General features: G+C 36.4%; 1 protein-coding gene across 5 annotated transcripts in view; it reads right to left on the bottom strand.

The window, feature by feature from the left end:
- The window catches only part of ASAP1 (ArfGAP with SH3 domain, ankyrin repeat and PH domain 1), a 168,322-nt gene that overhangs the window by 21,615 nt on the left and 131,424 nt on the right, over positions 1–15,283 (bottom strand). For all 5 annotated transcript variants that reach the window (XM_048939832.1, XM_048939831.1, XM_048939833.1 and 2 more), the window contains 9 exons: positions 14,781–14,944; positions 13,120–13,253; positions 11,722–11,813; positions 10,745–10,931; positions 9,439–9,524; positions 8,199–8,314; positions 5,897–5,964; positions 4,215–4,322; positions 2,777–3,005 (listed from right to left, as the gene is read on the bottom strand). In XM_048939832.1, coding sequence (XP_048795789.1) covers positions 2,777–3,005; positions 4,215–4,322; positions 5,897–5,964; positions 8,199–8,314; positions 9,439–9,524; positions 10,745–10,931; positions 11,722–11,813; positions 13,120–13,253; positions 14,781–14,944 — 1,184 coding nt within the window. The remainder of the gene's footprint in view (positions 1–2,776; positions 3,006–4,214; positions 4,323–5,896; positions 5,965–8,198; positions 8,315–9,438; positions 9,525–10,744; positions 10,932–11,721; positions 11,814–13,119; positions 13,254–14,780; positions 14,945–15,283) is intronic.

Genomic DNA, 15,283 nt, shown 5'->3' with positions numbered 1-15,283 from the left:
AGGTAGAAAATCTCTAACTCAGAGTAAGCCCTGCTCTTATGCAACACATGAAATGTCAGTGTTAACAACATCAACTCGCCCTAAATCCAAAACATAGATCCATACAGAAAGAAAAGAAAATTTAGTCTATCTCAGATGCCAACAGGAAGGTCAACAGATTGAAGTCACAAGCAGTACAAGTGAAATCCAAATTAAACTGGTACAACCAAGCTCAGATCGTGAAATCTTACGAAGAAAGTATACTCTGGCCAAACTGCTTTGTCTTTTAGAGGAAAACAAGCATTTTTAACTAAGGGTTAAGGGATTCTGAAGTTGCCAGTACACAGCAAAAACAGACAATGGAACAGTAGTTCTTGAACACAGCACCTGCATTGTGTAAAAGCAGACACCTGATGTCAACAGATTCTGTTCCGTCCCTTTTAACCCTTATGTCTTATTGAGAGCTCTTCACCATTATTTCTAACAACGAAGTCAATTACAAGTTGAAGAAATTAAACAACAACTTACAACCATTAAAGCATTGAACTACATTGTAGCCTTCATAACAAATAATTTTTTCACAATTAGGTTATTCCTAAATTAAGTTGAGGGAAAAAATGAAGAAATGCATTTTTTTTGTCGTTCTCAAGTTAGATTTGCAGACATTATATTACAGCAACAGGTTTCATTTCACATGTATGTCCTCTAATTTCAAAGCTTATATCCAGATTACAGAGCCATTGTCCGTTACAGCTGCAAAATAAAGCCTTGTAAAAGCAGTTCACTTCCCTTTCAAGCACTACCAAAAGTGTTTTTAGTCACAGAATAAAAAATTATTGATTGAACATATATTCCCAAATCCATCAACTTGTAGCACATATTTTCCTTAGAGGTAATTCTACAAGACCATAACTGTTGTTTCTCTCAGGGAAGAATGGGTGACATTTCATTTAGCTTCTCAATATGTCACTCATTAAGTATCTGGCAATAGAGTGTATTTTTAGTATTTTTTTTTGAAATAGTATTTTTTTCTCTGACATTATTCACACTTCTAAAGCGCTCATCAAGATGAAAAAGGAATGTCTTGATGTAGAGAGGGAACAAACTTTCATACCAACCTGCTTAGCTCTTCCCAGGTCATTCTGGTATTTTTTTCTTTATCCACACAGTGACTGCAAGGAGAGGGAGTCTTCTTGAATCATATCACAGAATCACAGAATGGCTTAGGTTGGAGGGGACCTTAAAGATCATCTAGTTCTAATCCCCCTGCCATGGGCAGGTTTGCCAATCATGAGGTCAGGCAGCCCAGGGTCCCATCTGAACATGGATTTGGATGCCTCCAGAGACAAGGAGCCTCCAAAGCCCCTCTGGGAAACCTGTGCCAGTGCCTCGCCACCCTCTGAGTAAAAAAAAAATTCCTCCTAACATCTAACCTAAATCTCTTGTCTTTCAGTTTAAAGCCATTCCCTGTTAGTGATAGGAGACCTAGCACTAGGAGACCACATAAAAAGTCAATGCCCTCCTTGTCTGTAAGTACTGGAGTACTTCAAGTACTGGAAAGCTGCAATGAGATCTCCCCAAAGCCTTCTCTTCCAAGCTAAACAAGCCCACCTCCTTCAACATTTCTTCACAGGAGGGATGCTTCAGCCCTCTGATCATCTTCATGGCCCTCCTCTGGAGCCACCCCAACAGCTCTGCATCTTTCCTGTACTGGAGGCCTCAGGCCTGGGCACAGTACTCCAGATGGAGCTTCACAAGTGCAGAGCAGTTCAAAACAATCACCTCCCTCTCCCTGCTGTCCACTCCTCTTTTGAAGCAGCCCAGGATACCATTGGTCATCTGGGCTGCAAGCACACATCCTCAAGTCCTTCTCTGAAAGGCTGTTCTCAGTGAGTTCTTCTCCCAGTCTGTATTCAAATCTGGGATTGCCTTGACCCCAGTACAACACCTTGCACCTGGCCTTGTTAAACTTCATTTGATTCTCACGTGCCCACTTTTTGAGTATCCAGGTCTCTCTGCCTGGTATCTCTCCCTTCTATTCTGTCATCTGCACCACTCAGCTTGGTGTCATCAGCAAACTTGCTGAAGGTACATACAATCCCACTGTCTATGTCACTGATAAAGATGTTAAAGAGCACTGGTCCCAAGACAGACCCTGTGGGGGACACCATTCGTGACCAGCCTCCACCTGGACACAGAGTCACTGACAACAACTCTCTGGCTATCATCATCCAACCAATTCCTTAAACACGTAACAGTTCAGTCTTGAAATCCATCTCCTCAATTTAGAGATAAGGACGTAGTGCAGGACCATGTCAAAGGCCTTGCACATGTCCAAGTAAATGACATCAATTGCCCGGCCTTTCTTTGTGCACCAATGCTATCTTGCATCTCCTTTTCTTCAATGCTTTTTGGCCCTCTGGCAGATACTGCACGTCATCCTACAGCATTACATACCAGCAACATTCTTCTAAAAGATTCATGGATTTGCAATGAAAACTGATTTACAAGATTCTGCTTACATTTTGGAGAAATTTCTGCGTAAAATGAATCAACTTTTATTTGTCGGTTTTATTTTATAATCTGTAATCAGTTCACATATACTGTTATGAATGAAAATTTGTTACAAAGCACCCACTCTTTGTTTCTTTTCTTCTAATTATGAGAACATGCATTGGACCATATTAAAACGTCAGTATAGTAAGAAAACTATGCTACATCTTAAATATAATACACTTGAAAGAAAGGACAATGGAGAAAAATTACTGCTTGCACCTTAGTTTCAAAACAGACTTACCTTTGCCAGCATTTCGAGGAGGAAGAGGAGGAGCATCTGCAGTTGGAGAAGTGGGTGAATCTGTGCTTGTAGAAGCAAAAATCTGATTGGTAAAAGCTCCGTAGGAGAGTCTCTGTTTGTCTCTAGGAGTGCTAAATCCAGGAAGAGTCATTTTGTCTTGGGGGGAAATACTTGAAGAGTGACAAAAACTTTGGGGTCTTGGAGATCTTTCTTTTTTTATAGGACTAGGCTGTGAATAAAAGGACATGTATTATATGGCTGTCTAAACACTAGATATAGTTCATACGGTTGGGAAAGAATAAAATAGAACATATTCTATTAGACACAAGCATACAAAATAACCTCATTCCTCTCCTGCTCAGGACCAAATTTCTCCTCTGTAACTGAAAATTAAAGACTGTAGCATCAAATCAGTATACTCACATAGTTGGATTCATTTTTAAAGTAATAGATATACTATAAACCAAAACCTGGAAGTTTTCAGAAACTAAGGGCAATTTTTCAGTTCAAATAGCACTTAAACAAGATGCCTTCAAAGATCAAAATACCTCATTATTAAGTACTAAAAATTAACTAACCACTTCTGACATATCAGGTTTGTTTACTGAACCTACAACACATTCAGTTGTACAGCTCATCTTTTAAATGCATATAATAGCTAGAAGTAGAGCTACACAATCTGTCTCATTGTAGTTCTGGATCAGGCAGGCTTTATTACCTCCAATACAGTATTACATATTCTCCTGAGGTTCCTTGCACTGATAATCATTTTGTTCTCTACGGTCCTTGAGGATATGTAAATTATTTGGGATTCTAGATTTTTCAGCCCTAAATGTCACAGATAATAAAGCTGACCGCATTTCTTTCTACAGCACTCATGGAAAATACGAGATGTGTTTTTCCATTTACTACAGAAAGACAGCACAGAAAAATTATCTCACTTGCTAAAGTAGGACACTGAAGCTAAGTTTTCACATCATCTCAAATGACAATTATTCTATGCCCTCAAGTTTTGCCTTTCCATTACCTCTTTTTCAATCGGGAATAAAATGCACAGCATAGTTCTGGAAAAATACATCAAGTTACTAATTTGATAACTAGGATTTTAATTAAACTACGAAAGAACTGAGTATGTTATCTCTGGATTTCCTTCAGCTAGAAATGCAAAGCCAAGAATTCAGTAAGGAAAAAAATGACCACAAGTAATCTACGTTTACCGATTTGTATCATCATGTATGTCTCATTGAAGTAGAACTTCTGAAACTCCATTCTGTAATAACTAGGTTAAAAAAAAGTGTATTCAAAAAGCACTTTGTCAGTCTTCAAACAGAACTTGAAACTAGCTCTCTCCCTGCTATTTTTGATACAAGAAAAAGAAATTAATACGCATGTGGAGTTTACATCTTGTTTGAAGGCTACACAAGGACTTCATGCTTACCTTATCATCTAAGTCATCATCACTTTCATCAATTTCTTCCTGCCGAAGATTCCATTCATACTCTACGTGGACATGAGGATTTAGCTTTCCAGCCTTGGCTTGAGAAAGCTGAAACAATAAGAATTCTCATTGGCATACCTGCTCTTCCTTCAGTGCCCCTGAAGTCAGCCTTGTAATAGCAAGAAATTACTAGAAATAATTAGTTTTAAAGTTTTCCAGGCATTACAAGTAAAATTTTAAGACAATCACAAAAGTCTCCTTCTATTTGAGGAAGAGAACTGCTACAAGCCAAAAAGAGAAGATTTTATCAAAATGGGTAGAAGTTGGCACGTTTGACAAGCATTTGAAAATGCTATGGTATGAAGAAAAGATATGTGCACAAAAGCATTCTCATATTCAATGCTTTTATATCCCATCATTATTTATTCCTTCCCATCCTTTGAGGTGCAGGCTACTGAGCCAGGCTGACTCAGGAGTGTCTGTAACCAAATGAGATCTCCCCTAAATAAAATTTAGAAGAAAACTATTTACAATCTGTTATGTAACTATGAATAATTACCTATAAGAAATTAATTTAGTTGAAACTGAATGCAATTATATACTTAAGACTCCAAGCAACAGAAATCAGTATGCCTGTGAAACTGCAAGCATTTAGATATTTATTTCATCCTCCCCTCATTTCATTGTCCCTTTGGACCAAAAACGCAGACATTTTCCTCTTCAAGAACAGAAAATATGGAAATGTTGTAAATGCTCTCATTCCTTTAGGTAACCATACTGAAGTTAGGCATTCACAGAATTTCAATTACAATAATTAAAGCAATTAACTGGTAGATAAGCTCACTGGTAACATCCTATTTTTTTGTTCTTTACCACAATCAGCTGGTGCACAGTAATGGCAAATGTTACCTTATTAAGTATACCCTACAAATAAAATGCATTCCAATCTCATGTTGTACAGCTGACCTGCTTTTCAGCTGCTGGAATACTCAAAAGATTGAACTGGAAACAGTACTTACAGCACACATGGGAGGAGAGAGCAAGAGCACTGCCTGCCTGTCAGCCATGGGAAAAAGTGCACTTGCATTCCAAGAACTAAGAAAAATGATTCTGAACTATGGAGGATAAGCTCTTCTGATTCCATACTAATATATGACAAGAACTTTCAGTTGTTAAATAAAACATTAAATTCACCACAGAAATAGTAAATACCTTTTTGGGTTTGTTAAAATGAGACAGGAAAGTTCTGAGAAATAGAATAAAGCAGTAAACGTCTACCACTTTTGCAAATTCTTCTGGATTTGTTTTGCTTTTCACATAGATTAACTTTTCAAATCCACTGATAGTACTTGAATTCACTTGTCTACTAAACACGTTGGTCTAAAGCACTTTAGAGGGCTAAGACCAAACATGCCTGTTTCTCCGATCTGGAAATCTTATTCCTGGCTATAAGCTCCAGAAGAATAATTGAAAAAATCCTTTAAAACCTTTATTTCCTCAAACTCCAGTGATTTTCTTGAGTGTCCATTCATAAGTTCCGAGGATTCCAAAAAAGGTTTGTTTTGACCATGTTCAGTAGAGGGACAAAGTCCTACAGAACCTTGTGTCTGAGGTACCATGGAAGGGATACATTACGGAGACCTTTAAAGATGTAAACTTTCTCCCGCTCACCCCATTCTTACCAGTTCCTCACACTGGACAGCTTTCAGTCTTTTTGCTGTGTCTAGAGCCGTCTCGCCAGCTTGATTAACTACAAAAATCAACAATAAAAAGAATAATAATTGAGATGCTTACAGAATTAATTCACTGTGTTTCACTGTTCTTAGCAGAGTAACTTCTAAAATTGATCAAAAACATCTATTTACACTAGAAGCACCTGCATCTTGAAGAACTTCAAGTATTCATGCATTTAACATGTCATCAGGTTCTTTCTGAACAGCAGCACATGCTAGGACAATTCCCAAATCCCCTAACCCTCCTAATTATTCTAGGAGAGAATGTAAAGAAATACATCATTTAATCCTTCACTCAAGTCCTCTGCCAGTAAAAGTAAGCAGAAGCAAGCAGACAGTGTAAGACACATACCATTGATCCAAGCACATTTTACTTGAAGTGATTAATATATAGGTATTTGAAGTCTGAATGTGAAGACAAGTTCTATTCTAAAGATGACAAGAATCACTGACAACCTTTCCAGCTGTGTTATCCTTACAAAGACCACAATATCTTTTACAGTTTACAATGATCCTTGAGCAGGCAGGCAGAAGGTGCCGAGCCCTCCAGAAGGTCTTTCAGCACGTCTAGTGAGGTCCTTTCTAGACGTCCAGGAGAAATTCTCGTAAAACGAAATGCAAACTATCACAGCCTATAATCTTTTGTGAACAAACCCTTGGTAAAGATTATTCTTATGGTACCTCTGAAAATGCTGTGGAGCTTGAACAGAGTACAAGTTTTGTTTACACCATATTCAGACGGTGAAACATTTTGGTGACTGAGCAATGAAAATAGTCAAACTGAGCTCTCACAGGCAGACATGTTGGTGTGTATTAGAGTAGAATATACATAAAATAGAAAGCAGTCAAACAAAGGCCACTTTAAATAAATACAAGTTCAACAAGGACTTCTACAAATTTCAAGGAATTACAATCTCTGGAAGAAAGAAAAACGTTCCATATTAACCTCTCCGTGGACTGATAGGTTTATCATAAAGAGAAATGAGAATATGAGTATTTCTTAACACGTGTAGATTACAAGACTACATACATTCCAAAATTTCAGATGCAACATGATGCTTCAAGGCCTAAGAAGTGCTGCTCCTATTCGGCAGATCAAAATGTGGAGATGGGGAAAGCAATTCTAAAAGCTAAGAACAGACTTCTGACATCTGCCTGGAGAGAGTTCCACAGAACGGCCAATATAGACGTTCAATTCAGTGCAGATAGTTTTCTCTCTCTATTCATTAGGGACATATCTGCTAAAAAAACCACCACATCATGTTCTCTGGCATGTTAATATTAGAATATCAAAATAATAATTTAAGGGTGTACGTAAAGGTGAAGAAAACCAATGAATTCTGCCAATGAGATAAGAACTGAACTTTGGAATAGTCTGTAGCCTGGCCAACAGGGAAAAAAAATGATGGAAATGATGGCATTGAGGAAAAAAAAGAGAAACAGAAGTGCATACTCTCTAGCTTGTGCTGTGAAGGAAACTTCCCTCTTACACCAAAACTGACAGAGAGCAAAACTCTGTGGACATGATGACACAGCTCCTCAGCCTAACAAGCGAGATTCAGAATACACTGCCTGCCACACTCTGAGACAGGAAAAAGAATATCTGGTAAATAACAGATTATATCAAGTGTGAGTAAACAGTTTGCAGAGTTTCCACTTTTAATGAAAACTTCTGCTAAGACATGATGAAAAATGGACTGATGCAGGTACAGAAAGTCTTACATCACACAAATGAAGACTGTAATTAGAGGAGGAGGAAAAGCATCTCAAAGCGAATCTCTTCCCTCATCACCTACAGTGGTGTATTGGAAGTGCTGAGTAAAACCACAGTGCCAACTAACATTCACAACAAAAATAAAATTAACTGTTCTGTACAGAAAGCCCAAATGCATCTACAGTGTACTTAACGTAAGAAGTCATTTGAAGCATTTTAACATACAAGCACAGGATGAATTTTATGTTACAAACAACAAATCTAAAATCCAGTACATTCAGAACATGCAAGACGTAACACTGAAGAAAAACTAGGGATTATCAATTAGTTTTTCTACTTTTTTTGTTGTTGTTGTTAAATTCAATATTTTAATGTTTCCTTTAGGCTTGTTGATGAGGAAACCTTCATCTTTCTAATACACAGTTTTTATTCTTCCTTAAGAAAAGCTCAATTAATAAAGTAGGATATAAACAGAAGTGGTTAAAAAATGAAACGTTAGGAAAATTTTTATTTCCTAGTGTTAATTAATTCACTTACCTACATCAATAGTTGGCTTCCCCCTCAAAAGCAACTTCAAACACTCAGGCTTATTATATATACTGCAGTAGTGTAGAACTGTATTACCCAATGCTGTTTGCTTATCCAGGTTTCCACTATGTAAAAAAAATAAATAGAAGTCAATCAAGAAAAATGTAATACTCTGCACAATTGCAGAATCAAATGGCTTACATATAGCTGGGTTGGTTGTTTTTTAAATAATACTTTTATTATGGTCAACATTCCACTTCACGGAGTAGTGACAGAATGAGGTTTAATTGATATGAAGGTTATGCAGCTTGCCTGCACAGTGCCAGAGATGGTGACACAAACACTTACTCCAGGTCTACTGTTACCAGCAGACAAAACTTCCTGCCTAACACTGCCTAAATGCAGCATTCTATATACAGTCAGAGAGAGGAAAGAAAAAAAGTAAGTATTCTTTCCACTGATTTTCAAATAATAGGTATGTTGATTTCATATGCTCGGGGGAAATTATTCCTCAAACCAAACACCCCACCCCTCCTCTCTCATCCCTCTGCAAAAGTGATCCCCTCACTCTGAGAAAGCAAGCAAGGGATGCCTCTTTCACTTAAGAGCATGCTAGGAGTGGACTGGAATCTATTTCATTTCATCATTACCTACATTGTGACATAAATAAAAGCTATCAATGTACCACTAGATCATTCATTAAAAAAAAAAAAAAAAAGTATATATATGTATTATTTTACTCCTGTGAATATTTCTTGACAACAAAGAACAGCTCAGCCAATAAACTAGATGCTAAAAATTTCCAGTTAAACAGACTACGCTCTCAACAGCTTCAGCACAGTTTCCAAACTACTACAACATCTCTTCCAAAGTTAATGCATCTTCTATTTATCATTTTCTGATAAAAAGTTCTCCATTCTTGCAGTTTCTTCTTTATCTGAATGATTTGTTTTTCGTTTGCATTGTTTCACATTTTCGTATGTTTTACATCTATGTTCTATACCAATATTTTTTGTTCCACATTAATGTTATTTTTAATTAAAGGAGAAACTACATTCCATATCTTATCTCCCCACTCCCTAGTGACTACAAGCACAAAGGTCAACTCAAGGTATTAAATTATGCTTCTCTGAAACATATCTAAGGAGAACGATTACAAGTGATGAAGAAACAACCCAACATGTTGAAATGACGGCTTTGAACATCTTCATTTTTCATTCTAAACTGAACAAAAATATGCAATCCATACCAGTTTTGTACAAGGAAGTCAACCAGATGGAGAGAGGTTTGGTCAGCAGTCCGGACTGCTAAATGAAGCGCTGTTTCACCTGGCTCCTAAACACATGTAAACAGAAGTTAGATTATCTCAAATAGAATCATGCTTTATTTCCTATATATAACTTTTGTCTTATACGTGTAAATGAGAACAATTCAGATTAAAAGGTGCATGAGAAATTACTCTAAAACCAAATTTTAACAACTCCTATGAATCATTAAGTGCATTTTAAAAACTTAAATGAGAATATATTAGAATTAAAATTTATTAAGTAGAGGATTTACATGGGAAACTGCTGTTACAAACATCCTAACTGCAGAGCACATTTCAATTGGTATTCAAACATATTACTGACTACAGAAGCTGTGAAACACTAAGGGCTAATGCTTTGGTTCTCCTTACAGCTGACACAAAGTTAAGCCCATAGTCAGAGGATCTGTGAAGTGCTTCCATGACCAGCACTCTGTGATATCTCAAGTGCTGAGACTGAACTCCTCCACTCCACACAGACAAGCCTTTGCCAAAATGGCTGTTTTCATATATCTTACTGAAAACTCTCTGAGATCTCTCTAGGTTGAATTTTAAAGTAGAAGGAAAAAATATTGCTGACCAAGTGGCTACACAGCATTGGTTCTTTACAAAACTAGGTTACATTGCTCTGGAGCAATGTTTCTACATGGATACTTTAGGTGAAACAGGACTTATCTTCAGAAAACCTGCTACAGATTTTAAGGAGGAATTGGAAGTATTCAGCACATTATTAATACCAATTCAAAGCCACAATTCTTGTCCTGAATGAAAAACTGCACTTTTGTAAATGTTTCATCACAGTCTGTGAAAGCACCACCTTTGCTGCTTCTTCATACAGCATGCAAAGACTTGTGTACAGTAGGTGATGTGTCCCTTTGGCAGCTACCTTAAAAGCAGACATGATACTATCTACGGTATCAGATGACCCTAGGTTAGCAAATTCAGCTATCTCAGGTCCTTTTTCTAAAAGGAGCACGCTGCAGAACAGGTGCTTTTCAACATAAAATAGCTGCAATTAGAACAGTGTATCATAGTACTGTTGCATTTCACTCTTCTTCAGATTAACTGCTGGCAACATATATGGTCTCTCTTTCTCCCCCCTAAAGGATGCCTAATCAGGGAAAGCATTTTTTTAATCATATTAATCTGTTTTTTCTCTTAAGTATTAAAGATAACAGCCCGTGGTACTTGACATTGTACAGATATACTTTACTTAAAATACTCAATCCTGTTTACCTGATAGGCTTACCTGTCCAGGCTCTAACAGTGGCTCCATTAGCTCTACTCCCTCTGCATAGACTTGAATTAGTGCAAGTAAATCCCTGGATTTGACAGCCTCAAGTAATTCATTCAGTTTAGCTGCTGCAGATGCACAAGTCTTCCTAGAGAACTTATGATCTACATACTTAGCAGTTATAAATTCTTTACGCGCAGTCCTGTGGGGTATGAAAATAGACCTTGGTTTAAATGTTTTAAGAAAAAATAGGTCAATAATTTAATATCATGTTATCTAACTTGAACTCAGAAGTTAGGAGAAAAATTATCAGATAAAAGCTTATTACTATAACGCATGCTTTTTTCTTCCTCTCAAGCGAGTTCCAAGTAAGATACTCCTTCAATTGCACTATGTCTTCTTGTTGCAAACAAAAGTTTGTAAACTCTTTGAAAATAAAGACAAAACACAGCCTGAAATGTGGTCTCTTGTGAAAATGTACCTACGTGTTATAAAGATAAGCATGAAAAACAGTAAAAAACAGGATTAAAAAAATAACAGTACCAAAGAAGCTACAGGAACACATAAAACACATAATAGATTAGAATGCCTTCTAGCAAAATCACATTTGTTATGCTTTCTGCACAACTCCTGTGCCAGAAAAAGGAAGAGAAAATTTGTCATGATATCAAGACGGTACTGAATTTAATGTCCATTTAGTCCAACAGTTTTATCACCTGATGGCATATTAGAAGAACTGAAAAGCTTGCAAGATTCAGCAGCATGCTCTAAAGAAACCAAATACACAGTTTTCTACACTGAGAAGATGAAGTAGCTAAAATGTGACTGGAGGGCGTAAGACTGAACTTTTAAGAAACTCCATTTTGGAGTTTGAATAAAAAGTGTTCTGTTATCCTAGTCTGCCCCTGGCTCTTTATCTTCAGGCATTTTCCATCACAAGTACATTTCATATTAAACTTAATATTGAAAAACTTAAGATATTCACAACTTACATATCACTCGATGGACTGGGTTTAGGTGAGGGACTAGGTAAATTCCCTTCCATAATATCATTAAAACTATTGTTTCCTACATTCTTGGCCAGCTGCAAAAAAAAAAAAAAAAAAAAAAAAAAAAAAAAAAAGGAAGGATAAAAGGGAGTTTTTCCAACCACCGACCATCAGTAAACTAAAACCTGAACTATTAATATGCATTTTGCTCTCTGTTATCTAAAAATAACACATCAGGTTACAAAAATGAAGCACAGTAACTACACTGAAATTGAAAGTTATCAAATATTTTCAAATGTGAATTCTATCAGCCCAGAATTTGTTGTAAAACAGGCTTCACAACCACAGCTTATTACTCACATTTCAAGTTTAATTACCTCAGATACAAAAAACGGATGTACTAACTAGCAACAGGACACCGTAATAGTGCCTATACCCTAATCAGATACCTTTATCAGACAGTCACCTCTGGAAAACAGCTCAGACCTATTGGAAAGTCACACTCAGAACTTCTCATGTAAAAAAAATAATTATAGTATGTTTGTGAGCAACTCAGTATTTCAAGAAGTTTTTGAATTATTAATATTTCACAACGTTTCTGCATTAAGTCTTCTCACAGGTCAAGCACAGATTGTGGCATAAACCTGTTGTTTATTAATAGTTATCCTTACAATTTCTTTCACAGAATCACACAATCACAGGACCTCAAGGATCATGAATCTCCAACGCCCTGCCACGTGCAGGGCCACCAACCTCCACATTTAATAACATGAATTGATCATAAATGTTAAAGGATTTCCTTCTATGAAATTAAAAAGATTCATCCAATATTTTCCTGTCATAAATAGCATTAGTCATTCTCAATTGTTAAGTTAGATTCACAAGACATTTTTATCTTGATTTAGAGTCAAGTAAAGCAAGTAAAAGGTAAGATTCTAACGTCACTATTCACAGCAGATATTAATATTCATTCTGTAAAGCCTTGGGAAATGAATAGAAATGACTAACAGACAGATGTATCAACAATACAGAATAGTAAAAAAACCTCACAAACGTGAATAAAATATTCTGCAAAACTTATATATTGAAAAGTTCAGGTGTTGAATTTAAAGGATTCTATTACAGGTCAACATAGAATCATTAATGGTGGAAAAGACCAGAAAGATCATCTAGCCCAACCATCAACCCATCTTTACCACGTTCACCAAACCATTCTCCTCAGCACCACATCTCCACATTTCTTGAATACTTGCAAAGATGGTGATTCTACCACCTCCCTGGGCAGCCTGTTCCAATGTTTGACCAATCTTCCTGAGAATATTTTTTTTCCTAATATCCAACCTAATACCCAACATGTAATTAAACACAATGTTTAACATATACATAATGTAAGAAACTTACCAAGAGTTCAGACGTTCCTAATTTATCTAATTCCAAAGACTGGATTCGAGAAATATGGACACCCATTTCTCTATGTATTCCAGAACACTCTATGCAGGTTAAAATGCCCAAGTTAGTTGATAGCCATGTTGGATCTGTGAAATTAATAAACAAAATAGTTAAAGAAGTTAGAGGAAGTTTTCTGTGGTGGTAAGAAATGCAGTGTAATCTGAAGTAATTCCTTATTTAATATTTAACAAATGGAAATGAACCAAGTATATCTCACACTTTTCTCTAAACTGCAGCACAAGCGACGCATTGCTACCAACAGAATTCAGTTTTTCAGATTTAGTAACAGCCACAATGGCACTGAACTTAGAATTCTAAATCCATACTGAATGACCAGACTGAATGCATTCAAGGTTTGTTTCTTCTAGAAGGAAGATAGGCGTTTATTTCTTGTTTTTAAAAATCAACGTACTTCTTATATTCCACTACTGACAACTTCTGAAGTTTTAGTATTTATTTCTTAAATAGTCTTTTTTCATTAAAAATTGATGATAACATATTGCAACATGAAAACAGTAATACGTGGAGAATATGAGGAACTAAGAGGTTAGTTTGAATTTTTTTTTTTTTAAATGCACTGTCATGGAGTAGATCTGCATTTTTACATTACAAATACTATATAAGGAACATGATCAGTCTTTTGAAGAAAAATAAGTGAATGCATACATATTTTGTATACATATTTTCAAATAAATCTCTTCCCCATCTTACATAGCAGCTGACAAAGTCAAGACTTTAAAGCTGCAAGCTGGGATAAAGAAGCTTGAAACTTCACCATTAATTAGGAGATGAATGAAAACTAGTACAAAGTTGCTGCAGCTTCACATACATAAATTAACCCAAAATAATAGAACAAATCATTTCCAGGACTTGACATAGTGATTTTGCAATATTCTACTTTATACTTTTATCTAGGATTTTCTTATTTGGATCAGTTCTGCATCAGTAAGCATCTCCAAGATACATTGGAGATGTCTACTCAGTTTCCCATGAACATTGTCTTCTTGAGGAATCTCTTTAGATCTGAAAGCTGCAACAGCTCTCAACTACCTTGTCAATTCAGTAGTTTAATGACAAGTTGATTCTTCTCAAGCTATAACATGTAACTGACCTGCACTTCTGAAGATACAATCTGATAGGATTCTAACTCTGGGTCTCCCTTCTTAGCACAAGACTACTTATTCTATGAGGATTTTTGATACTGAAATCCCAGTAGTCTCATACCAAGACAAAACCTCAGAGTACGATCCGGGCCAGGTCAATTTTTCCACAGTCATTGTCTAAGCATTACTCACTTCTACTTAGTAGCATGCACAGGATCAGTGATGCCAAGCAACTTCCATTCAAGTGCAACAAGCATCTAGAGACAGTGCAACAAGAACAGTTCAAACTCCAGAGGGGCTTGAACTGCTGGAAGTAAGCACAGACAACACACAAAAATATTTTAGTGAATTAAACAGAACTAATGTATGAAAGTCAATATTTGTTCTTTTAAAAGCAGCTTGAAGACTGATCAATATATTGCTTAAAAATTAGTTTGCACTCTACAAACACCTCTAAAGAAATCACTGTGCTCACAACAAGAAGTTGATGACATGAACAAATTGAGATACCTGGTGAGCCACAATCACAACAGACTTCATTTCCGGGTAATCTCTGTATGTCATCAATAATGGCTTTTGTCAGATCCTCTAAACTGTTCTCCCCTGTGCTCTGCTCTCCACGGAATGCCATATTTAATGCTTCTTCTTTGCTGTTAGTCAATACTGATATCCATCTAGCACAAGATAAAGACCTTAATGAAGATCTGCATTTGCAAATACAAGTTTATCTATAAACTGTAGAAAAATGCCAGGAACAAAATATTAGTGGGAATATAGGGAAGAACCATTGTGAGGCAAAGCAAGTAGGAAAAAGGCAAGAGAAAGGCAAAGAATTCAGAAAAAGTAAGAATGGGAAAAAAAGAAGGAAAGTCTTAATTCTGCTGTTGCTTTGGCAAACAAATTTCAAGTCAAAGCAATACAGTTCTTGGGCTCCTTAAAAAAGCAGAAGCTGTGGAAGAGAAAATGTGCAATTAAGCTCCTGTTAATACAGCTACCTTAGAAATAAGTGTCTA

The sequence above is a fragment of the Lagopus muta genome, chromosome 3 (genome assembly GCF_023343835.1).
Source record: "Lagopus muta isolate bLagMut1 chromosome 3, bLagMut1 primary, whole genome shotgun sequence".
Lineage (NCBI taxonomy): Eukaryota > Metazoa > Chordata > Aves > Galliformes > Phasianidae > Lagopus > Lagopus muta.
This window is presented reverse-complemented; position numbering and strand designations above follow the sequence as displayed.